At 46.9% G+C, this 24895-nt stretch overlaps 1 protein-coding gene and 1 pseudogene across 5 annotated transcripts in view; both read right to left on the bottom strand.

Annotated features, from left to right (window-relative positions):
- Positions 1-24895, bottom strand: part of CHFR (checkpoint with forkhead and ring finger domains) — a 33976-nt gene that overhangs the window by 4514 nt on the left and 4567 nt on the right. For 3 of the 5 annotated variants that reach the window (XM_062182834.1, XM_062182836.1, XM_062182833.1), the window contains exons 4-15: positions 20939-21048; positions 20016-20075; positions 19656-19865; positions 14916-15083; positions 11341-11500; positions 10488-10642; positions 10194-10356; positions 6846-6988; positions 4649-4765; positions 2643-2726; positions 1802-1872; positions 929-1016 (exon numbers count right to left, since the gene is read on the bottom strand). In XM_062182834.1, coding sequence (XP_062038818.1) covers positions 929-1016; positions 1802-1872; positions 2643-2726; positions 4649-4765; positions 6846-6988; positions 10194-10356; positions 10488-10642; positions 11341-11500; positions 14916-15083; positions 19656-19865; positions 20016-20075; positions 20939-21048 — 1529 coding nt within the window. The remainder of the gene's footprint in view (positions 1-928; positions 1017-1801; positions 1873-2642; positions 2727-4648; positions 4766-6845; positions 6989-10193; positions 10357-10487; positions 10643-11340; positions 11501-14915; positions 15084-19655; positions 19866-20015; positions 20076-20938; positions 21049-24895) is intronic. The other 2 variants (XM_062182837.1, XM_062182835.1) reach the window with 1 other exon arrangement.
- Positions 2741-4621, bottom strand: LOC133752342 (large ribosomal subunit protein bL33m-like; annotated as a pseudogene).

Below are 24895 nucleotides of genomic sequence, written 5' to 3'. Positions count from 1 at the left end.
AAAACCAAGGTACAGACCCTTAGTGACAGAAAGGAGTCCATAGGACATAGTTGTGTGAAAACAAAATTGTAAGCAGCACACTCAGTCGGATTTCACTGATGAAAGGTATGCTTGTATACATACCCAGCTGTGTGTACAGGTGCCTGCAGGCACCCGCTGTGTGTGTGTGTACAGGAGCCTGGAAGGGTGGTTATGAGAATGTCAATGCAGCATGTGATTTCAGAGTGAGCTCTCCAGTGATTTTTACTCTACCCTCTGTTCTTCCCTGGACCACTGGCATTTTCTCAGCAAACTACATCATTAGAGAAATAGGAAGCTAAAAACAACAAAGGGAGTTCAGAACCAGAAGGCAGATCTGGGCATCCTCACAGCAGCTGTTTCAGCATCAAACATCCAACACCCAATCTGCTGGGGCCCAAGGACTTGGGCCACCTTCCACTGTCTTCCCAGGCCATAGCAGAAAGCTGGACTGGAAATGGAGCAGCCGGGACTTGAACCGATGCCCATATGGGATGCCTGCACTGCAGGCAGTGGCTTTACCCACTACGCCACAGTGCCGGCCCCTGCTTGCTAGTATTTCTATAACGTCCTCCATGACAAACATCACACTTTACAAAGCACCATGTGCTTCCGAGGAGAGGTAACACCCTTCAATGAGTGACTGACCCCCCAACAGCAGACAAATGGCTGGGTACAACCAGCTCCAGGACCTTGATGCAGGTAACTGGTGGGGTCCCTTCAAGCTGCACCCCGCTCTTCCCTATGGAGAGAGGTGCTGGAATACATCACACAGACTCAAACTCAACTTCTGAAAAACAATGCAGAAGCATCAGACCCTCTGTCTCTCTGTCAGGGTGGTGGAGTGGTCTGCACTCTAGGAAGCAAATGCAGCCTTGAGATGCAGGAAGACAACTGAGGCAAAGCTTACCAGACAGCAGAAAGACCCCGCGCTGCAGAGCCAGGAGACTTTCCGACAACACATCTTTCCAGGTCAAACCCCTTGCTGCCAGATAATTCTGTGATAGGGACAAAGAGCAATTAGAAGAAATCCAAGTTCAGAGGAGGAAACATTGAACTGACAAGAGAGGAAACATTTCATGAAAGGCCCCACACATGGTGGAAGCCTAAGCCAGCCCCACAGGTGACACTAACTCACTACCACACAAGTTCTCTCCAGAACCTCAAAAAGGAAGGCAGACCTTTGAACCCTGAGGATTCTGAATTCCCACATACTCTCAAAAATTCTACAAAGACACTCAGCACAGGTACAGTCCTGTGACAAGAAGCCCTCAGAAACATGGAACTGCTTAGCCCTTTTTGTGTAGACTTATGAAAAAGGGCCACTGTGGACTTCAAAGCAGAATGTGGGGCTCCTGTTACTCTTCTCGTGGCAGACAGGAAACCCCACCATTGTGTGTGTGCTGTCAGCAGCACTGGGTGTGCACAGGAGGGCGGTAAGGGTCTCAGCAAGAGCACAGAGGTGTATACCAACAACATTAAAATGCCAAGAACCAAGCTAGCCACCACAAACGTGGGGATGAAGATGGTCAGAAAAGGAGGGTGCCAGAGAGAAGGGCCAGCACTTCCAGGAAACCCTCTCTGTGAGCTGTGGGAACCATGGCACAACAGGCAAAAAGGAAACACCCATTTTGGGAAATGAGAAAAAATAGATATATCCCAATGAAATGCAGAGAACTAGATGTACCAATCAGAAAATGTAAAAACATTCCTGAAATAAAATTTTAAGGAAGCCCCTCCTTGATTTCCACGCAAACCCCAGAACAACTGTGAAAGGTAGTACCTTCAGGATGTCTGACTCATAGTTGTTGTTGCTCAGCACCCCATCCAGACACTTGTCCCCCAGGTTCAGTTCTGCCAAGATGAAGGAAGCAATGTTATCTGGCTTTTCAAAAACGTCTTTATTTATTCATTTATTTAGAGAGGCAGGTAGAGAGACAGTGAGCAAGCGAGCATGTGCTCCCCGATCCACTGGTTCATTCCCCAAAGGCCCACAACAGGCAGGGCTAGACCCCAGGCAGGCCAAAGCCTAGAGCTGGGAACTCAGGTCAGGCCACACAGGTGACAGGCATCCAAGTACTCGGCCGTTACTGCTGAATGCCGTGATTCACATAAACAGGAAGCTGGAGTCAGAAACCAGAGCTGAATATCAAACCAAAGCACTCCAATATGGGTCCCAGACGCCTACCCCAAATACTATTTTAAATAGAGGAAAGGAAAAGTGATTTCCATTCAAATCCCTCCTTAAAGCTCTTTGTGTCTTCTCAGCACCTGATCTGTGTGACAGAATCTTAAACTAGAAATAAGTCTGTTTAGTGGTGGGTTTCTTCTTTTTTTCCTTTTTTTTCAGTGGTGGTGCTTTATGGGTATAAATGAACCCTCCTCTACTGGAAGTTAGTATTTCCCCTAATTTTTCTGGCAATTCTTGTTTCTGAGCCAATACAAACCTGACACTTCTAACATGGCAAATTTCTGCAGCTCAGCAAGAAAAGTCAGTTAATTACTCGGTAACAAACAGTGACCTCCCCACTTTCTTTGCACACAGCAGATCATCTCCTGCCCTCAAGTTCACCAAGAGAACACACACAAATCAAAGGAACTCAAGGCTGAAGAGCCAATATTACCACAGAACGGGGCCAAGCAGCCGAAGCAGCCAGTCCGAGCGCAGCCCCAGTACAGGTGGCAAAAGGGCTGTAGGCAGATGGCACCTACGACAAAGAACAGCTGTCAGTTGGGCTTCAGCTCTCTCGAAAAACACCACTGATGAAGTTTCTAGGGAACTTGGGATCAGGGGCCACATCTCAGCTCACATCAAAGGTGACTGAGAGTTGTGACCCTAACTAAAGGCCAGACCCATACTGCCTCTTCTACTCTATAAACGTTCATCCCAGGAAGACAGCAAGATCCACAGAACAGAATCACACCTGTTCCATCACCTAAACATGGTATCATAATTTTCCTTCTGGCTCTGGCATCTATTACACTCACAACAACCACATATCACACTCTACTTCAACCTGAGTATTTTCTCATACTGTTACTTTCCCTGTGTGGACATTATTTTTTACCACTTACTATTCTATGTAATGGAAGTCCATGGAATAAAGCAGTAGGAATAAAGCAGTCCTAACCAAAACTCTCACAGGGTTGCACATTTATGTATTTTTAAATCTGTAATCACTTCACAACTCTCTCTGTGTATAAAGCATTCTACGTGAAATGACAATCAAAAGCAAATATCACTAGCGAAAAGCTGGCCTCCTATTTTTTAAAAATTTTAGTATTTATTATGAAGGGTTATAAAAATAACCAGAAAGATTTAAAAAATGATGCAATGATACGTGTCCTGATATGAAGAGCTTTCCTTCACAGTATCTCTCCTTACAATGATTCTGTGCCATTTCCCCCATTGATTACACACTGCAAACTTCTGAATCAGTACCCCACCCTTAATCTTCTCATTTATACATCAAATTCCTTTTCAGTCCACTATTCAGAATGAGCATATTTCTTTTTCTGTTCCACAAAGAGGACTTTTTTGTTCACAATCGGATCATAATGCAAAAGTCAGTTTCTACTGCAGTCGGCTTCTCTCGGTGTAGAAGAAGAAACCTGTCCCCACTTGGCTTATCACACCCACCAGAATGGTTCCTGACTTGCTCTTGGCAAGAGAGACCACTGAGGGGAACATGGCGACTGCCCCGTGCAGTCTCTAAGTGGCCTTAAGTCCCTCTACCTCTTGCCAGTGTTTTAAAGCCCTTCCCTCGGATGCCCCATTTGCTGATCACCTTGTGCACGCTCTATAACTTTTCACTTGCCCCTTCTCAATCTGTGGCATCAGAGGGCAAAGACTGCCATGCAGATGGGACAAATGACCACAGGAGCCAGTGACTTTCCAGTGGCACCAGGGTTATGTCCTAGGGCTAGGATAGCTGAATGCTGCCTGAGCCAGAATCCACACCCCGGCTCTACCAGCGACCATCTCACACTTGTCTCAGGAATGCAGTCGTCCTAAGACTTACTCTGTGGTTTCCTCTGAGTGCCAAGAACAACTTTATAAACGATCCCAACAGAGAATCTTTGCCCTCTACATCCAAAGCAAGGTCTCAAACGTAGTGGAAACCAACTAATGTTGCTAGAAAGGTTTATGCTTCTCTTCATTTAACAGCCTTGCCTTCATGTGTAAGGAACGTGCACATAACATGAAATGTTAAAAAAGAGGCAATGGCTATGAACCAATATTACAGAAAGGAGTAAACTCAGTCATTAAATACATACTAAGCTCTGTTTTAAAAGTAAGAAGTGTAAATTAAAGCAAGGAAACATATTTCATCATAAATTAATTGTAGTACTGATGCAGGGACAGAAGTAGGTACAATTCCTAGGAAGAAAACCATCCATGAATGGATACTTGGCATGTTGAACAGCACCATGTCATCAACTGGTAGGAAGAGATGGATTACTCATTATGTTGAAGTGCAAGCAACTGATTATGCAGATGAAATAAAGAAAACAAGAATTGTATCCTTACTTCACACCCTACACAAAAGTCAACAGCCTTGGCCTTGAAGGACGTCCATGTCTTTGCAGAAGGGAGGGCATCTTGGACAGACCTGGCACAGGTACTCACACTGCTGAGGGGCAACGCGGGGGTCCTGCTCACGCTCTGCTCTCCGGTCGGGCATGGGCTGGAAGCAGCAGGTACATATGGCGTGGCTTCCTTGCAGAGGGCACACATAATCTTGGGCTGTTGAAGTATATACATTTACATTCAGGTCATAGCATGTTGGGACACCAAGCAGAGACAATGTTGAGGTGCAGTGAGAAAGTATTCGTGAACAGAGACAGACCCTAAGAGAAAACCAGAGACAATCCAGACCTATCCTGATAGCCACAAGAGATTCTACCATTTAAACTAAGGAAGAGGGCCGGCGCTGTGGTGTAGCGGGTAAAGCCACCGCCTGCAGCGCTGGCATCCCATATGGGCGCCAGTTCAAGTCCCGGCTGTTTCACTTTTGATCCAGCTCTCTACTATGGCCTGGGAAAGCAGTAGAAGATGGCCCAGACACTTGGGCCCCTGCACCCACGTGGGAGATCCAGAAGAAAGCTCCTGGCTCCTGGCTTCGGATTGGCACAGCTCCAGCTGTTGTGGCCAACTAAACCAGCAGATTAAGACCTCTCTCTCTCTCTGCCTCTCTTTCTCTCTCTGTGTAATTTTTTTTTTCAATTTTTATTTATTTATTTGAGAGGTAGAGTTATAGACAGTGAGAGGAAACAGAGAGAAAGGTCTTCCGTCCCTTGGTTCACTCCCCAGATGACTGCAATGGCCGGAGCTGCGCTGAACCGAAGCCAGGAGCCAGGAGCTTCTTCCCGACCTCCCACGCGGTGCAGGGGCCCAAGCACTTGAGCCATCTTCTACTGCTTTCCCAGGCCACAGCAGAGAGCTGGATTGGAAGAGAGGCAGCCGGGACTAGAACCGGTGGCTATATGGGATGCCAGCACCGCAGGCGGAGGATTAACCTACTGTGCCATGGAGCCGGCCCCAACTCTTTCAAATAAATAAAATAAATCTTTAAAAATAAAAAATAAAATAAAATAAGGGAGTTTAAGTAGATTGAAAAGTAACCAGAAACTGTCTTTCAGTTCAGGTTGCAGCATGATTTCAAAGACCAGCTGAAGGTTTCCAGTATTTCCCATAAAGGACAGACCAGCCCATAAAGCACATGTTACCAAACAATACAATAAATTATATGTTTAATTTCTGCCAAGACAAGCGAATTTACCCTTCAAGAAACAAATAACCAGCATGGTGGGCAAGACTGACCTGGCACCAGGACCTCTGTGTCCACGTGGCCGACTTCCCTGGACACTCACCACGTACACAAGAAAGACCATGCATGGGATGGTGCCATATTGCCAACATTCCCCAGGCTCCTGTCAAGCTCTGTGTGCATGACACACATTCTACATGCACAATCCCAATAAGCGCTCTTGATGGTCCCAAAGGGAGGTGCAGACAGGCACCGTGCAGAGACTGTGTTGTGACCCAGACAAACGTGGAGAGGGACAGGCAAACCCAGGACCACGGCTGAGCATCTACACTGACTAAACACTGCCTTCCTATTCCACCCACAAGCTCTACAAAAGCCACAGAGATGCTTAGGAATGTGGCTCTGAGTGACTTTTCAGTCAGGACGCTGGGATGTGCTCAGGCTAAGCAGTGGCTAAGAGGCCAGGGCCCTTGAGGGCCATCTTTCCCTCTGCAGAAACCATCACGTGAACAGGCTTGAGAACTACAGTCCACTGCCCTGCCCAGCTCTCCTTTGCCTTTTTTTGCTGGCATCTGGAGGCCTGTTGGAAACTGGCCACTGAAGAGAGAACGTTTAGGGCAGCTCTTGAGACATGAGGTATAGCTCATGGTAACATCACCACTCACTACGGCAGAGAAGTCAGTCTTTTATTTGATGGTCAGATGTATGATCATCACATCGGGTCTAACAAACCCCACGGAGGGACCTCAGCTACTCTGAAGTCGCAGGCTAGGGAGACAGCAATGCTTAGAAATGGAACTGTTAATTCCCAGCAGTGTCCAGGAAAGGAGACCCACAAAGTTATTTAACTTCTTGGTCCAAATTTGATTATGAAAAGAAAGCCAAGAGAGATGTGGGTGGGAACAGTGAAGCAAGAAGCACCAGAGAACACGTAGCCTGTTGGCTAAGCTGCTTGTGTGAGTGTAGCAAACCACCAGGACGGCGAGTAAGGGTCCTAAAGAGACACCGTGGACATTGCCTGCGTGGACAATGCCTGCAGGAAGGCAGAGCTCTCACCTGTGGTGAAGCTGGCGGACGTGGATGGTGTGTCTCCAATGGCCTGTGGGGCCCCCAGTTCAGTGCCAGGTGCCGGGCAGGGAAGGGGCTGCACCGCCTGCCTTCTGTACTCAGGACACTGTCTGCACACGATGTATGGCTGACTGCAACAAAAGCACGTGCAGAACTGGAGCTATGGAGGCACAGGGCTGAGCAGTACTCACATGCCCATAAAAACAGTGATCTGCTGCCTTCTCCCTGTACTGGCCTCGTCCCCCTTCCGGCTTCAGCTCTGTCCTTGCTCAGTTTTATCCCTACCAGTACAGGAAGGGGGAAGGTCAGACCCGGAGGAAGCTCCTGGCTCCTGGCTTCAGATCAGCACAGCTCCAGCTGTAGCAGCCATCGGGGGAGTGAACTAGCGGATGGAAGACCTCTTTCTCTATCTCTCTGCTTCTCTGTATCTCTGTGTAACTCTTTCAAAAAAAAAAAAAAATCTTTAAAGAAAAAAAAGAAGCACCCACAGAAAAAATACGTAAGACTTTTGTCTCAATTAGAGAATGCCTTTCTGAGCCTGACACCAATGGCAACAATCAATGAGGGATGAGCCAGAAACATCTCATTAGAGAATCAAAACATAGTGAAAAGTTTACTCAATCTCTCTCATGAGAAGAAAGCCAATGAAAATGACACTCCCCTTTTCTCCTAATAAACTGGCAAAGAAAACCCTGTATGCATTTCATACAGTCCTCTGGTGGCCTTTCCGACAGGCAGCAGAGTGACATACCTATCAGTAGACTAGCAAGCCGTAATTCCTGGTCATACTCTTAACTTGACCCTATGGGGCCAGTGTTGTGGTGCAGGTTAAGCCTCTGCCTGTGATGCTGGCATCCCATATGGCACCAATTCAAGACCTGGTTTCTCCACTTTCAATCTAGCTCCCTGCTGACGTGCCTAGGAAAACAGCAGAGGATAACCCAACTGCTTGGGTTCCTGCACCCACATGTGTAAACTCCTGGTTTCAACCTGGTGCAGCCCCAGCTATTGTAGCCATCTGGAAAGTGAACCAGCAGATGGAAGACCTCTCTATCCCTCCCTCTCTATCTGTAACTCCACCTTTAAAATAAATAAAATATATATTAAAAAAAAAAAAAAAAAAAACAGGCCGGAGCTGTGGCATGGTGGGTATGGCCACTGCCTGTGGTGCCGTGTCCTACTGGTTTGGGTCCCGGCTGCTCCACTTCCAATCCAGCTCTCTGCTGTGGCCTGAGAAAGCAGAAGAAGATGGCTCAGGTCCTTGGGCCTCTGTGCCTGTGTGGCAGACTCAGAGGAGGCTCCTGGCTTTGGATCAGCTTGGCGTAAGCCATTGCGGCCATTTGGGGAGTGAACAAGCAGATGGAGGATCTCTCTCTTTCTCTGCCTCTCTGTAACTCTGCCTTTCAAAAAAATAATTAATTAAAAAAAAAATCTTGACTATTTCACTTTGGATATGTGTACAAATATAAACTGCAACATTATTTCCAAATTCAAAATGTTGGGAATGTCACAGAATCCTATGTGCATTATTATCCCATCGTTATAAAAGTATTGATTTATTAGTAAATGTTGTTCACTATTTAAAAATACATGTATGGGGGCCGGCACTATGGCACAGTAGGTAAATCCTCCACCTGCTGTGCCGGCATCCCATATGGGTGCCGGTTCTAGTCCTGGCTGCTCCTCTTCCAATCCAGCTCTCTGCTGTAGCCTGGGAAAGCAGTAGAAGATGGCCCAAGTCCTTGGGCCCTTGCACCCACGTGGGAGACCGGGAAGAAGCTCCTGGCTCCTGGCTTCAGATCGGCGCAGCTCTAGCCATTGAGGCCATTTGGGGAGTGAACCAAAGGACGGAAGACCTTTCTCTCTGTTTTTCTCTCTCACTGTCTATAACTCTACCTCTCAAATAAATAAATAAAATCTTTTTTAAAAAATAAAAATAAATACATGTATGAATACACATATGCATGGTGAGACGGATAGAATAAACTTTTGACATTGAAGTGATTTTTCGTTTTCTTCTTTTGGATTGTCGCTTGTTAAATTTTGTAAAATCAATGATAATAGGCCGGCGTCGTGGCTTAATAGGCTAATCCTCTGCCTGCGGTGCCAGCACACTGGGTTCAAGTCCCGGTTGGGGCGCCGGATTCTCTCCCAGTCACTCCTCTTCCTGTCCAGCTCTCTGCTGTGGCCTGGGAGTGCAGTGGAGGATGGCCCAACTCCTTGGGCCCTGCACCCACATGGGAGACCAGGAGAAGCACCTGGCTCTTGGCTTTGGATCAGCGTGGTGCGCCAGCCGCAGCGCACCGGCCGTAGCGGCCATTGTGGGGTGAACGAACGGCAAAGGAAGACCTTTCTCTCTGTCTCTGTCTCTCACTGTCCACTCTGCCTGTTTAAAAAAAAAAAAAAAAAAATCAATGATATTAAGTTTCCTTTTTTGGGGGGGTCGGCACCGTGGCTCACTTGGTTAATCCTCTGCCTGCAGCGTCAGTATCCCATATGGGAGCAGGGTTCTAGTCCCGGTTGCTCCTCTTCCAGTCCAGCCCTCTGCTGTGGCCCAGAAAGGCAATGGAGGATGGCCCAAGTGCATGGGCCCCTGCACACGACCAGAAAGAAGCACCTGGCTCCTGATCGGAGCAACGTCAGCCGTAGCGGCTATCTGGGGAGTGAACCAATGGAAGGAAGACCTTTCTCTCTGTCTCTCTCTCTCACTGTCTATAACTACCTGTCAAAAAAAAAAAAAAAGATAAAAGTTTCCTTTTTTAAAAATACTATCTTTTTAAATATCAGGGCCTTGATTCAAAATTCAAGTCCTGGACTTGGGAGTTAGGAAACATGAACATAGCAGCAGATAAAATAAGGCCTCCTAGAGCTGTATCTTCTCAGCCAGGGGACTGTCCTGATAAATGATATATATTGCAATTTATGGTGTCAGATTTTGTGGTCACTAGATAAGCTACAAAAAATAAGTGTGCTTAGGGCTTAGGTGAAGAAAAAATTAATTATGGCCTTACATCACAGCTAGCGCATCAAGACCCATGAGGAGGAGTCTAAGCGTTTGGGAACGTGGGAGAGAATCAGACCCCTGTCACAGTACCAAAGGCTTACATTGCCAGCTGCTACACAGGGAACAGCCAGTCCTTGCCGCACTGCACTATGAAGGTGCTCATACTACACCCAGCATCAGGAGACAGGGTCAAGCCATAAAGGAACCTGGCTGCTACGGGACAGAACCAGAGCTCAGGCAGTACGCTGCCTACCCCACAGTGAACTGTGCATCAGGCTACTAACTACATCTCTAGTTCCCAAGGCACATTCTGAGCTGGGTGCAGCGTTTACCTAATGTCCGAGGATTCACTGTCAACATCTGACAGCTCCAGCAGGTCCTCCGAACTGCCTTCCTCATCAGAGAAGGACCTCCTGACTTTGGGCTGCAGCATGTCTTGAGTGATTTTATTCCTGGCATCCATACTTCGCACATCTTCTTCACTGCGACTCTTGTCTAGAATTCAAAGGAGACAGCACCCTTCACTAACAGTGAGATAACCACAAGGACACAGCCTCGATGCTCAGAGCTGGGCTCATACCCCCCATGTCTCAAGTAGGCAGGGGTCCAGTGGCTATCCCACTTGCCTGGGTGCTGGATAAGGTATGCTTCCACGAGGTTGTTGAGGATGTGGTTTTTACAGATCCGCTCCACGGGACAGCGGCAGGTGGGACACAGGGCTGAGCGCTCCATCCAGCCGGAGTAGCAGGCTGCACAGAAGGTGTGCATGCAGGGCTGCAAACTGAGGGACAAGAAGGACTTGGCTCGGGATAGAGTCCTCCACAGGTGCTCAGAAGCATCTACAGATTTGCCAGTGACTCCTGGATGGACATCCGCCCCAGGCCCAGCCTGGGGCCCCAGCAAGGAGTAAGTGTGGGACCCACCCATCATCCAATCTAAAAACCAAGTCTTGGCTAATACTGTGGTTTAGTGTGTTTTCAGGAGGATTAGAGGAGAGTGCATTGTGAATTCAAGAACAGAGAACCAACAGAGACATCGAGCACCTTTAGATCAAAGTTGGATAAGCTCCAATTCTCCAATCCCCAGAGAAAAGCAAGGGCAAGGCTCTTCCTCACTCACTCCTGGGATACTCATTCAATGGTAAATATTAGGTTTCTTTAAATAGGAAATGCTTAAATTTCAGTATAGTACATCTGAACTGCTGCAAAGTAGAGGCTGGGTTCACCAGGTACCAATGACCCACGTCACTCAAAACTGCTGCTATTGAAATCTTTGGATTCTACAGCCTCAGTGTGTAGGCTCCAGGTCTTCTCTTCGCTGATCATGCAAATAAAGTGAATACGTTAACCTCAGAGGATTCCACAACAAACAGGACCCAGACGCTTGTTTCATCCATAGCCCCCCTCGTCCTGCTGGATGAGGGATGCACAGGCCCAGGCTGCTCCCTGGGAGCCGGCCTGAGCAGGAGCAGGGACGCACCTCACGCAGTCATGCAGCAGGTCCTGGCAGATGATGCACGTGAGCGTCTCCTCCATCTTGTCTGGCTTCACGGCTGCAGCTCTGCCATCCTCACAGACAGGCTGAACGTTTCTGCACTGGTCTGCGGCCAACAGCTGCAGGTTCAGGTCGAGCTCCTCATCTGTGAGACACAAGACAAGTCTGACTGTTGTAAGCAAGGAGAAAATAAATGGAGACTCTCTGTCCTAGGATAATCTTAGCTGGTGGACACAGAAAGTTCTCAGAAGTGAAAACACACCATAGCCCTGCTGTAAATGTGTATTTATAAAGGACTTTTTTTTTTTTTTTTTTTTTGGACAGGCAGAGTGGACAGTGAGTGAGAGAGAGAGACAGAGAGAAAGGTCTTCCTTTTTCTGTTGGTTCACCCTCCAATGGCCACCGCAGCTGGCGCATCGTGCTGATCTGAAGCCAGGAGCCAGGTGCTTCTCCTGGTCTCCCATGGGGTGCAGGGCCCAAGGACTTGGGCCATCCTCCACTGCACTCCCGAGCCATAGCAGAGAGCTGGCCTGAAAGAGGGGCAACCAGGACAGAATCCGGTGACCCGACCAGGACTAGAACCCGGTGTGCCAGCACTGCAGGCGGAGGATTAGCCTACTGATTCGTGGCGCCGGCTATAAAGGACATCTATAAAGGCCTAGAGGGGCCAGCGCTGTGGCATAGCAGGTAAGGCCACCGCCTGCAGTGCCAGAATCCCATATGGGTGCCAGTTCAATTCCTGGCTGCTCCACTTCCAATCCAGCTCTCTGCTATGGAAAGCAGTAGAAGCTGGACCAAGTCCTTGGGCCCCTGCACCTGCGTGGGAGACCTGAAAGAAGCTCCTGGCTTTGGATCGGCACAGCTCCGGTCATTATGGCCATCTGGGGAGTGAACCAGCAGATGGAAGACCTCTCTCTCTCTCTGCCTCTCTGTAACTCCACCTTTCAAATAAATAAAATAAACCTTTAAAAAAAACTTTTAAAAAATAAATAAATGAAGTAAAACTTGGGGGTATCATAAACATCTCCTGACTTGATTGAGGCAATGACGACGACCTACATTAAAAGAGACATTCAGGATGTATGGTTAAGAGATAAAGACCAGCTGTCCAACAGTACTTGTGTATAAAATCTATTTTTGTTTAAACCAGGGGTGGGGAATGTCCGGCCCATGGGCCATATAAATCCCACAAAACCATTTAGTCTGGTCCTGACAGACAACTGCGGGTGGGGCATGAAATTGAGTAATTCTATGTAGCAGGCTAATTTGTAAATTCATAATTTTTATGGCTCGAGAATGATGCCACAAATATCCAAATGGATTTTTAAACAATCACATCACACACAGAGCAAAGTGAAGGAAGGCACAGGACTCTCTAAGATGCCACCAGAAACTTTACATGTGTTCCTTCTGGTACAGTTTTATGTCTGTATAATGCTCATGTATTGGTCATCATAGATCAATTTTTATTTTTAAATATTTATTTGAAGAGCAGAGTGACAGGAGAGACAGAGAAAGCAATCTTTCATCTACTGGTTTACTTCCTAAATGCCTGCAAAGGCCACAGCTAGGCCAGCGCAGAGCCAGGAACCAGGAGCTCCACCCAGGTCTCCTATGTGGGTAGCAGGAACCTAAGTACTTGGCCCATCATTTCTCGGGCGTTAACAGGAAGCTGGATGGGGAGTGGAGGTGGGGCATGATACCAGGCACTCTAGTATGGATGCAGGTGTCCCAGTGGCTTAACCTGATCGCCACAAATCTTGTCCCTCAGTTTTTATTTACATACCATTTAAAACATGAAACATTTAGAACAAAGGTAGCCATCCTCTGCCCCAGTGTCTCCTCACCTCCTTTTTTTTTTCTTTTTTTAATTTATTTTACTTGAAAGGCAGTTACACAGAGAAAGAGAGAAAGAGAAAATCTTCCATCTGCTGGTTCACTCTCTAAATAGCTGCAACGGTTGGGGCTGGGCAAGGCTGAAACCAACAGCCAGGAGCTTTAGCCAGGTCTCCGGCATGGGTGCAGCAGCTGGAAGACTTGGGTCATCTTCTGCGGCTTTCCCAAGCACGTTAGCAAGGAGCTGGGTCAGAAGTGGAACAGCCAGGACACACACCAGCACTATATGGGATGCCTGGTGAGGCAGCAGCTTCACCTGGTACGCCATGATGCCAGCCCCTCAATTTCACTTGGATACATTACTTTTGTGCCTTTCAGTTGATTTTCCTTCCTAGTATTTTGTGTTTCTGAACGACAATGTATCTTTTATCAATTTTAGACATCATCTCCCAACATTTATTAAAGTATAGAAGTATTTTGACCCAAAACCCCTTTCCCAATATTATTAAACATAACTGTTGGCTTATTATATTGTATTTACAATATTGTGCTTACGTAAACTATGTTTTGGCTGAGCTAGGTAAAATACTAAAATTAAGTTTCCTTACATGATTTTTCATTTTTACTGACATTAACAACTGCCTCATTTTTATACCAATTTTTCCTGTGTAACGGTTGCTGACTTTTGCACACCCTCCTCAAGCTCACCCCTCACCTTCCCACTCCCTGCAGCAGAGAATCCACTTTGTTCCTGAGGGCCCTTTCTCAGACCCTTCCTGTAACACTGCCCACGTGCTGGCCACACTCTCGCCCTGCTGCACAGCTATCATTCCACTGCGACATTCCCAAATACGTTTCAGGATCTTTGTAACTTGGGTTTTTTTTGTTGTTTTTTTGACAGGCAGAGTTAGACAGTGAGAGAGGGAGACAGAGAGGAAGGTCTTCCTTTTTCCATTGGCTCATCCCCCAAATGGCCGCCACGGCTGGCGCACTGCACTGATCCAAAGCCAGGAGCTAGGTGTCTCCTCCTGGTCTCCAAGCACCTGGGCCATCCTCCACTGCCTTCCCGGGCCACAGCAGAGAGCTGGACTGGAAGAGGAGCAACTGGGACAGAATCCAGCACCCCAACTGGGACTAGAACCCGGGTTGCCGGCGCTGTAGGTGGAGGATTAGCCAAGTGAGCAGCGGCACCAGCCTATTAATTTTAAAAGTTAATGGTTGAGGCTGGCACTGTGGCATAGCTGGTAAAGCCGCTGCCTGCAGTGCCGGCATCCCATATGGGTGCCGATTCAAGTTCTGGCTGCTCCATTTCTGATTCAGCTCTCTGCTGTGACCTGGGAAAGCAATAGAAGATGGCCCAAGTCCTTGGGCCCCTGCACCCACATGGGAGACCTGGAAGCCTGGCTCCTGGCTTCAGATTGGCTCAGCTCCAGCTATTGGGGCCACGTGGGGAGTAAACCAGTGGATGGAAGATCTCTCTCTCTCTCTCTCTCTCTCTCTCCCCCTCTCCTCTCTCTGTTTAACTTTCAAATAAATAAATAAATCTTTAACAACAGAAAAGTAAATGCTCAGATACCAACGTTAAGCAGGGTTCACATTCTTCTGCAGGAAATGAGGCGCTTGTTGAGGGCACCAGCCACCACAGCACAGAGCACCAGTTAGTGCTGGAAGTGCTCCCCAGGAACTCACAGGAAGGTGCACACACAGAACCACAAGATCCTAACCTCCTTTCATTTTCTTTTTAATGGGCTCGAAGTCCTCCTGATCCTGGGATTCTGGCAAAGAAAAGGATGCGCCTTCTCTGTCTGAGAGGACTGAAGCCACCCTGGAGACTTCATCGCTTGCCACAAATGGACCACATCCTTCCAGGGAGATGCCTGCACCTCCGGACCCTGTAGAGGGGACAAACAGGACAGATGCTCATTCACTCGCTTCAGGAAAGCATGGTAGGTAAAGTGTCCCTGTGCAGTCTGAAATCTAAGACTCCCTAGTTCAAGAGTGATGCATGGCTACTAGAACTACGCGTTTACTCAGATCACAAGCCTCAAATGCATTGTTACTACTGTGCTCGGGGAGCCACGAGCAAGCAGTACATTCACAGGGAAAGAAACACACATCTGTGACTGGGGTTAGCTCCTGAACACAGAATCTAACACAAAGCAAATCCACAGGGCAGTAATCACATAACATGTTATGTCGTAACTGGTGTCAAAACAGATCGTGTGGCTGGCGCCGCGGCTCAATAGGCTAATCCTCCGCCTTGAGGCGCCGGCACACCAGGTTCTAGTCCCAGTCGGGGCACCGATCCTGTCCCAGTTGCCGCTCTTCCAGGCCAGCTCTCTGCTGTGGCCAGGGAGTGCAGTGGAGGATGGCCCAAGTGCTTGGGCCCTGCACCCCATGGGAGACCAGGAGAAGCACCTGGCTCCTGCCATCGGATCAGCGCGGTGCGCCGGCAGCAGCGTGCCTACCGCGGCGGCCATTGGAGGGTGAACCAACAGCAAAAAGGAAGACCTTTCTTTCTATCTCTCTCTCTCACTGTCCACTCTGCCTGTCAAAAAAAAAAAAAAATTAAAAAATTAAAAATTAAAAAAAAAAACAAAAACTTGAACCAATTCAAAAAACTTAAAAAACAAACAAACAAACAGATCGTGTGAGATAGAGACACTTCAAAACAGGGATGCACAGGCCGCTGACAGAAGAGAGGACGGTGGTAAACATGAAAAGGAAGGGGGAGAGCAGGAAGCTGTAGAGAAAGTCCTGCCGTACATGAGCAAGAAGTATAAGAACAGTCGCCATGAGCTTGGCAGAAAGACAGGTAAACTTTCCAATAGCCTCAATATTAATGAAGACCTAGTATATGACCTTATAGTATAATATGTACACAGTTTATAATACTCAACTCATCAGTGTTGCTTTTTGAAAAAAGAAATTGGCCTCTAGTAGCCAAATGAATGACGTTGGGAACAAGTGCACTTGTGTACAATGGGAAGAAAAGAGCTTCCTGGGCTGGCGTTGGTCCCAGTCCTTGCTTACACCATGCTCTGGAGCGTCCTCTGTGCCCGGCCAGGCTTCACACCTCCACACTGAAGATGACAAGAACGGTACTTCTCTGACAGCCGTGGGGCTGAAAATCTGCTACCAACTTACAAAAATCATGTGGCGCACTACCTTATGTTTATAGGTATTCAGGCAGTATTAACTATAATTATTTGGTTAGTGTGTCTACACTTGGGACACAGATTTTTACAAAATGATATAAGCAATTTATGAATGTATTACTCTTTCAACAAATTAAACATTATCAGAAAATTAATAAAACACTTTCACTCAGGCCACATGAATGGAATAGAATAGAAAATAATTTTACTGGTGAAGTAGGTTTATTTATAGGCCAGAGCTGTTCTGTGCTTAATTTCTGAAGAGCTTCTTACAAGATCCAGGAAACACGTACTATGGAACTACAGTCATGGCATGTCTTCTAGGCAGGCAGTTGGAGAGGTGTACTCAATCCAAAATCCTTTTAACTTTTCTCCTTATTTGTGTTTGCTGTACTGGAAATGCTCTTAGGCCACAATGCAGTGAACTAAATATTCTTATTACTTGTGCTTCTTTGAGTTATCATCATAAGGGGTGTGCCATCAGGTGTTGGAACTGCTGTGGACAGTCAGTAACTTTTCATTTGTGCTCATGTCTGTTTTAAGGAACCTGGACAGAAACGTGAAGGGTACATAGGTCTAGAAAACTGTAGAACTTCAACCATCCAGGTGGTCACTAAAATGGCATGGCAAGCTTTTTCTTTCACTTGTGAATTTGAAGTGATGGTTGTTGTTGTTGTTGTTGTTAAAAGACTTATTGATTTGAATGAGAGAGAGAGACCGAGAGAGAGATCTTCTACCCACTGGTTCATTCCCCAAATGGCCATAATGGACAGGGCTGGGCCAGGTAGAAGCTAGGAGCCAGGAGCTTCTTCCGGGTCTCCCACATGAGTGGCAAGAGACCAAGGACTTGGGTCATCCCTGCTGCTTCCCCAAGTGCTTCAACAGGGAGCTTAGATCGAAGTGGAGCAGCCAGGACTCGAACTGGAGCCCATACAGGATGCTAGCACTGCACGTGGCAGCTTAACCTTGTATCCCACATTGCCAGCCCCTGCAGTGATGTTAAAACAGAGGTGAACTCAAAGGGCCTTGGAGTAGCTAGAGTTACACTTTGGTATAAACCCTTTCAGTCACTGGTCTGGACCAAGCTGCTCATCTTATCTCCAGGAGTGGTGGGTGAAGACTGAACAGTGCTCACTGTCCACAGTCCATTTTTCAAGTAAGCAACTCTACTGAGCATCCAACAATCTCTTTCACGTGTGCCCTTCACAGCCACATCAACACAAACAAATGATGCTCTTCAGACAGCTAGAATGTCATTAATCTGAGAAGAGTGAGTATCCTGCTGCTGAGGAGCTGAGGCGTCTCCAAAGGGACAGAGGGCAGATTCTACAAGGCCTCGAGGAAGGTAACAAATAAGGAGGGTGACTGTATTACAGAGGAGTATTAGGAAGTAAAAATACCAGATTAACAAAAATGGAAATAGGTTCAGATAGTATGGAAAGACTTTCAGTTCTGAGAAGGCACGCTGAGCCCTCCTGCCTGCTGCTTCTCCTCCCAAACCCCACTACAGTAGAGATACAAGAGGAGCAGCAGGTGGCAGAGTAAAGGAGATGGAGGGAGCAGTCTTCTGAGACAGACTTCACTTGACAGGGGATTTGGAACAAAAGTCCTCTTCCAGAGGCTCCCCTGGCTCCTGCCATGCAAAGTGCTTGTGATGTCCAAAGCTTTGGTAACAAGCTTGGAAGCTCAAGACAAAAAGGCAGCATGGAACAGAATGTAAAGTTCTACCTGGGATCTGAGAAGGCTCTTCTGTCTGAAATCTGCAGACTGCTCTACAATGTGGGAATAGGAGACCAAGCGTTCTAGGAATAAACAAGGACCAGCCCTCAATTTGGGTGGAAAAAACTATAAAACTTCACTAACGAGCATCAGAGAGCTTAATAAACAGGGGGAAATACCATTTTTAGGGATACTGCAAAAATCTCAATTCTTCTCAAGTTGCAAATCTTTTTTTTTTTTTTTTTAAAGGCAGTTAGACAGTGAGAGAGAGAGACAGAGAAAAAGGTCTTCCTTTTGCATGGGTTCACCTCCCAATTGGCTGCTACGGCCGGCGCGCTGCGCCGATCCGAAGCCAGAAGCCAGAAGCCAGAAGCCAGAAGCCAGAAGCCAGATGCAGCTCTGCTGCAGGAGGAGGATTAGCCAAGTGAGCCACAGCGCTGGCAGCAAATCTAATTCTAAAGATAATCTGAGAGAAAACTACACACGTATAGTTAAGAAAGTAAACTAAAAAAAAAATTAGTATATATAGTGTGACCCAATTTCGGGAATATATATGTACACACATTCCACTCAACACCTACGAGAAACACATCATACTGCACCTAAATGGTCTGAATTTTTCCCAATGATCTTGGAGGAAGGTAAAAAAAGTTCATATGGTAAAGAACAGAATACATAAAAATGGCTTTAAATAGTATATTACTCTGGGCTGGCGCTGCGGCTCTTTAGGCTAATCCTCTGCCTGTGGCGCTGGCACACTGGGTTCTAGTCCCGGTGGGGGCGCCGGATTCTGTCCCGGTTGCTCCTCTTCCAGGCCAGCTCTCTGCTGTGGCCCGGGAGTGCAGTGGAGGATGGCCCAAGTCCTTGGGCCCTGCACCCACATGGGAGACCAGGAGGAAGCACCTGGCTCCTGGCTTTGGATCAGCACACTGCGCTGGCCGCAGTGCGCCAGCCACAGCAGTCATTGGGGGGTGAACCAACGGAAAAAGGAAGACCTTTCTCTCTCTCTCTCTCACTGTCCACTCTGCCTGTCAAAAAAAATAGTATATTACTCTGGACGAACATTGAAAACATTATGCCAAGAAAAACAAGCCAGTCAAAAAAAGACCACATATGATGATTCCATATATACATAAAGTCCCAAATAGGCAAAAATCTAAAGAAAGAAAGCAGAATAGTAGTTTCCAGGGGCTGGAGGGAGAAGGAAGAGAGGAATGACTGCTATTGAATATGGATTTCTTTTTGAGGTGACAAAAAAATGTTCTGCAATTAGTGGTAATGGTTGCATGGCCCAGTCAATGTGCTAAAAACAACCAAAGTGAACTCTTCAATTGGGTGACTTTTATGGTATATGAACTCTCTCTCAAAATCGTGACTAATACTCAGTGTGGACTTCACTTGCAGCATTTCTCTTGGGGACAGAACAAGCCAGTGTGTACTACTACAGAAATATCACCACCAACAGCCTATGCAATTCTTTTGTGGCTCACCCGTCTCTGTAACAATACAGGTAAGTATCAGTGAACAAAAATCTATGCAACTATCACTGTGACCTCATGAGAAGTGAATAGAAACTCTCCACCTCACCGGAACTGGAGGAATGCTCTCGCCCTGCAGAAGTAGGCTCCATGGAAGAGGTAGAGGCCGTGGGGAAGAGGTCCGATGTCGACGTTGATGGCTGTGGTTCCTCAAAGCACGCCTGAGTTGGGGGTGACGATGGTGGGACCTGGGCACCATCACCTCGCCCTGTACCTGAGGTATCTTTGGTCATGTGGAACACATTTTCTTTATTAGCTTCTGTAACCACAAAAGGAGCAGGAGCACACACTCAGGGCTCAGGTGGGCACCACTGCTTCAGGGAAGACATTCCAGTGGGGCAAGCGTTCTTCTCTCAAGAATTCAAAAGGCTTGCATATGCATCCACATCTTTGCTACAATCTCACTTACCAAAGGATTCCTGTGTCATGCCTTGCCTTTCATTTAAAGATTCGTACAGGTATGCCACATCTAAAAGGAAATTAATCAAATCAGAGGAGTGGCGGCCATGTGTACAGAACTCATGTTTCTCTTGCTTCCTCCATCACTCCACAGTCTGTCTCTACTGAATATCTGGACTTAGCAGCTAGTAGCAACATTTACCTATTTAAGAGATTTCAAAACAATGATCCAAAATAGCTTTACCAATTTAAAAAAAAAGCCTGAAGGGACAACGCCTGGCATCCAGAGGTAGACTAAGGTACAAGATCTATTCTCTGTTCATAATTTCAAACTTCTACTAGGAATAGACACAAGATCTTTCTGTGTGGCAAGGGGATGGTTTTGGCTATGTTGAAGACAACCTAAAGAACAATATCCCTCTTCTTCCTCATCCTCACCTTCAATAGTCTTTAAACATTTATAGGTGCCCTTCAAAGGACTCCCACGGCTCTCCCTGTCCTAATTCATTCTTCCACAAACATAGACTTCTGGAGCTGGAAAGGTCCTACTGGAACCCAGTCTAATCTTGGCTGTCTCTTGGAAAGTCTCCCAAACCAGAACCATCAGTGGCCTCCAAGCTCCTGCTCCCAGGTTTTCTTCCCCACAGCTCTGATTCCTCCCATGCATCGCTCCTTGCTGCCATTTTGAGACTTACTCCCATGTTCTTGAAGCCTGGCTCCAACTGTAAAGTCAGCATGCCACTCTCCAACAGACAGTATTTACACCAAATCTATATAAACAATCAGGGGAGTGCTGACAATGGTAACAGTCCCACAGGAAATACATTTCCACAGCTTCTCTTTCTGAAGATATTTCCCAGCGTCAGCTAGACTTCCCCACGGTACACTGCCTTGGGCATGTGTCTAACCCCGGTAACTGCTCCTCTCTCTTACTGTGTTCTGGTTCATTCTTCCTGTACACCAAATAGATGACATCCCCAGTCTGTAAAGGACAAGTCTGCTTCTTAACAACCTTCAGCTTATTAATTACTGTTCCATTGGTGCTGTAACGAAAACAAAAATACAAGTTATCCTAATTCAAATACTTTGGAATTAAAAAAAAATTTCTAAGCCATCAAGAAAGTAGCTCAATATCACCATTTTTAACATACACAAAAAAACGATAAAATTATTAAATGGCACACTTACAGTTCTCTTAAGAAAAACTTGCCGGCCGGCGCCGTGGCTTAACAGACTAATCCTCCTCCGCCTTACGGCGCCGGCACACCAGGTTCTAGTCCCAGTTGGGGTGCTGGATTCTATCCCGGTTGCCCCTCTTCCAGGCCAGCTCTCTGCTGTGGCCTGGGAAGGCAGTGGAGGATGGCCCAAGTCCCTAGGCCCTGCACCCACATGGGAGACCAGGAGAAGCACCTGGCTCCTGGCTTCAGATCAGCGGGATGCGCCGGCCGCAGCGGCCATTGGAGGGTTAACCAACAGCAAAAAGGAAGACCTTTCTCTCTGTCTCTGTCTCTCTCACTATCCACTCTGCCTGTCAAAAAAGAAAAAAGAAAAAGAAAAACTTGCCTATTACTTCCTTACTAACAACTATATCACCGTATCACCTGTCCTAACATTTTTGCTGTTCCAATGCCAAGTTCCTTCCATTGCCTCCTGGTAGATCTGAAGCCTCATCGGCAGCACGACCCTTTCATTTCCAGCCACTCTCGGGGTGCATCTAGTACGGGTTTACTCCCTCCCTCCAACAGTCATGACCTCCATCAGTTCATTCCTCAAGTAACCCCTCCTTTAAGAGATGCATTCTGGGATGAGACAAAATAAATGCTGGGCTAGCAACTGAAAAAGGACATGGTGTGCACACTCAGAACCTGTGGTCTTGCGGGGGAGTCAAGTCAACTGGAAGAGGCCAGGGCAAGAGTTCTAGGCATGAGGGGAGATGGGGACAGACCAGAGGCACTTCCCAAGGAGGGCCTTCTAAATGGAGACCTGGTAGGAAAGCAGGCGTTAGCTGGATGGCGACAATGAGGCACAGTACACTGAACAAACACACCAGGCATTCAAATAGCCATACGCCTTTCTCTAAAGGGTCAGAGAGTAAACAGCTTTGGTTTTACCATCACATGGTCCTTACTAAAACTACTTTGCCTTGCAGTTACAGCCCAAGGGCAGTCAAAGTCAGTGCAAAAATAAATGTCCATGGCCACATTCCAGTAAAATGTGTAAAACAGGCAGCAGCAGCCACAGTGTGCTGACTTCAACTTCAGTTATCACAAGAGCTAGGGCTCCTGTCTCCAAGCTTTGCCTCATTATCCATTCTCACACTCTTTCTAAACAAACAAAAATGTGACTATTTCACTCTTCTGCTTATATTCCTTCAGTGTCTTCTCATTGCTGTTAAGGCTAAAGTCCAAATTCTAATTTGGCTTTGCCATTCACCATTGCTGTGACCACATAAGATCTACTTACACCTCTGAGCCTCCAAACATGTGGTTCCTCCTGAATGACTCTCCTGTTTCCCCTCTAGCCCTCTCTGTCAAGGAATAAAGGCCTCTGGAAATAGAAACTGCAGGAAATGGATTTTCCCCGAGGGGCTTCCAGAGGAACCAGGCCTGCTTAAGCTTTCACTTTGGCCCCATGAGACCCATTATGGACTTTGGACTTCCACTGCTGTAAGACAGTAAATTGTGTGTTTTTTAAATTTGCTTATTTTAGTTTTATTCAAAAGGTGAAGAGAGAAACAGACATAGAGACAGACAAAGAGGGGTCTTCCATCCACTGGTTTGCTTCCTAAATGTCCATTATGGCCAGGGCTAAGCCAGTCAGAAGCTAAGAGCCTGGAAATCCATCTGAGTCTCTCATGTGGGTGGCAAGGACTCAAGTATGTGAGCCATTACCTGCTGCCGCCCAGGGTGTCCATTAGCAGGAAGCTGGACTGGAAGTGAAGGAGCTGGGACTAGAACTCGGCACTCATATATGAGGCGCAGGTGTTCCAAGCAGCATCTTAACCACTGTGCCAAAAAACTACCCATCCGTGTTGTTTAAGCCCTGGGACTGTGGCCGTTTGTCACAGCACCCCAGGGCACTGATGGTGTCAGACAGCCAGTGTGGGGAAGCCAATCCCTGAGGCAAGCAAGACAGCTCTGGATCTCTACACTGTGCTGCCAGCTTGCTCCGCTACACACCAGAGTAGGAAAAGAAGGATCAGTCTTTCCTAATAAATCTATTTCCCAGTTTTCTAGCACTGCGCTTGTTAGTTCCCATAGTACCTGATGCTCATAAAAATAAAAAAAACCCAAAACTGGTGCTGTGGCACAGTGGGTAAAGCCACCACCTGCAGTGCCGGCATCCCATATGGGCACCAGATGGAGTCCTCGCTGCTCCACTTCCAATCCAGCTCTCTGCTATAGCCTGGGAAAGCCCTCTACTTCCCTGCACCCACATGGGAGACCCAGAAGCAGCTCCTGGGTCCTGGTTTCATATCGGCTCAGCTCCAGCCATTGCAGCCATCTGGAGAGTGAACCAGTGGACAGAAGATCTCTTTCTGTCTCTACCTCTCAAATAAAAAAAATAAATAAATAAATTAAGATCCTCCAGTGGGAAAGGTACATACTGCTGCTTGTACCAAGTTGAGAATAGACACACTCCCTGTCAAGAAACCATCCCAAGAAAATACACAAATGCAAAGTGTGCAGGAAAGTCACTGTGTTGTCACTTATAAAAGAACAAAATCAAAATCAATGCCTACCATGAAGGAAAGCAACAAACACATTATCAAAAGATAGTGTTGGGGCTGGCACTGTGGCATAGCTGGTGAAGCCACCGCCTGCAGTGCCAGCATCCCTATGGGTGCCAGTTTGAGCCCCATTGCTCCACTTCCAATCCATCTCTCTGCTATGGCTTGGGAAAGCAGTAGAAGATGGCCCAGACACTTGGGCCCCTACACCTACATGGGAAGAAGCTCCTGGCTCCTGGCTTCAGATCAGCGCAGCTCTGACCATTATGGCTAGCTGGAGAGTGAAGCAGCAGATGGAAGACTTTCTCTCTCTCTCTCTCTCTCTGCCTCTCCTTCTCTCTTTGTGTAACTCTTTCAAATAAATAAGTAAATCTTTAAATATATATATATATATATATATATAGTGCTGACATGGTACACTCTCTAAAACTTTTTAAGTGATAAAAGCAGATATGACAATAGTAATTGTATAATCTCATTTATGCAAAATGAATATACTTACATACCTATTTTTAATGAGTGGGATTTTTATACTAATTAGGTTATTTAAGAACTTACTATTTATTTTATTTTATTTTTTTACTTTTTGACAGGCAGAGTGGACAGTGAGAGAGACAGACAGAGAGAAAGGTCTTCCTTTTTGCTGTTGGTTCACCCTTCAATGGCCGCCGTGGCTGGCGCACTGTGGCCGGCACACCGCGCTGTTCCGAAGGCAGGAGCCAGGTGCTTATCCTGGTCTCCCATGCGGGTGCAGGACCCAACAACTTGGGCCATCCTCCACTGCACTCCCTGGCCACAGCAGAGAGCTGGCCTGGAAGAGGGGCAACCGGGACAGAATCTGGCGCCCCAACCGGGACTAGAACCTGGTGTGCCGGCGCCGCTAGGTGGAGGATTAGTCTGTTGAGCCACGGCGACGGCCCACTAATTTTTAAAGAAAGATTTTTTTTGACTTGAAGGAAAGAAGTAAAACTTGAATAGGTTTTTCAAGAGCCAAAAATTTACCAATGTCTTTTAAGTCTTATTTCTGAGTTATGTCTGTTTTAATTTGAATTTGAGAGTTGTACACACTAAAGAATCACAGAATATCCCTCACTGGAAACCAGAAAACACATCTTCTAATACTCTGAGAAACTAATTAACTACTACATTATGGAAAACGA

The sequence above is a fragment of the Lepus europaeus genome, chromosome 23, assembly GCF_033115175.1.
Source record: "Lepus europaeus isolate LE1 chromosome 23, mLepTim1.pri, whole genome shotgun sequence".
NCBI lineage: Eukaryota > Metazoa > Chordata > Mammalia > Lagomorpha > Leporidae > Lepus > Lepus europaeus.
The sequence above is the reverse complement of the archived record's forward strand: the minus strand, read 5'-3'. Positions and strand labels throughout refer to the sequence as shown.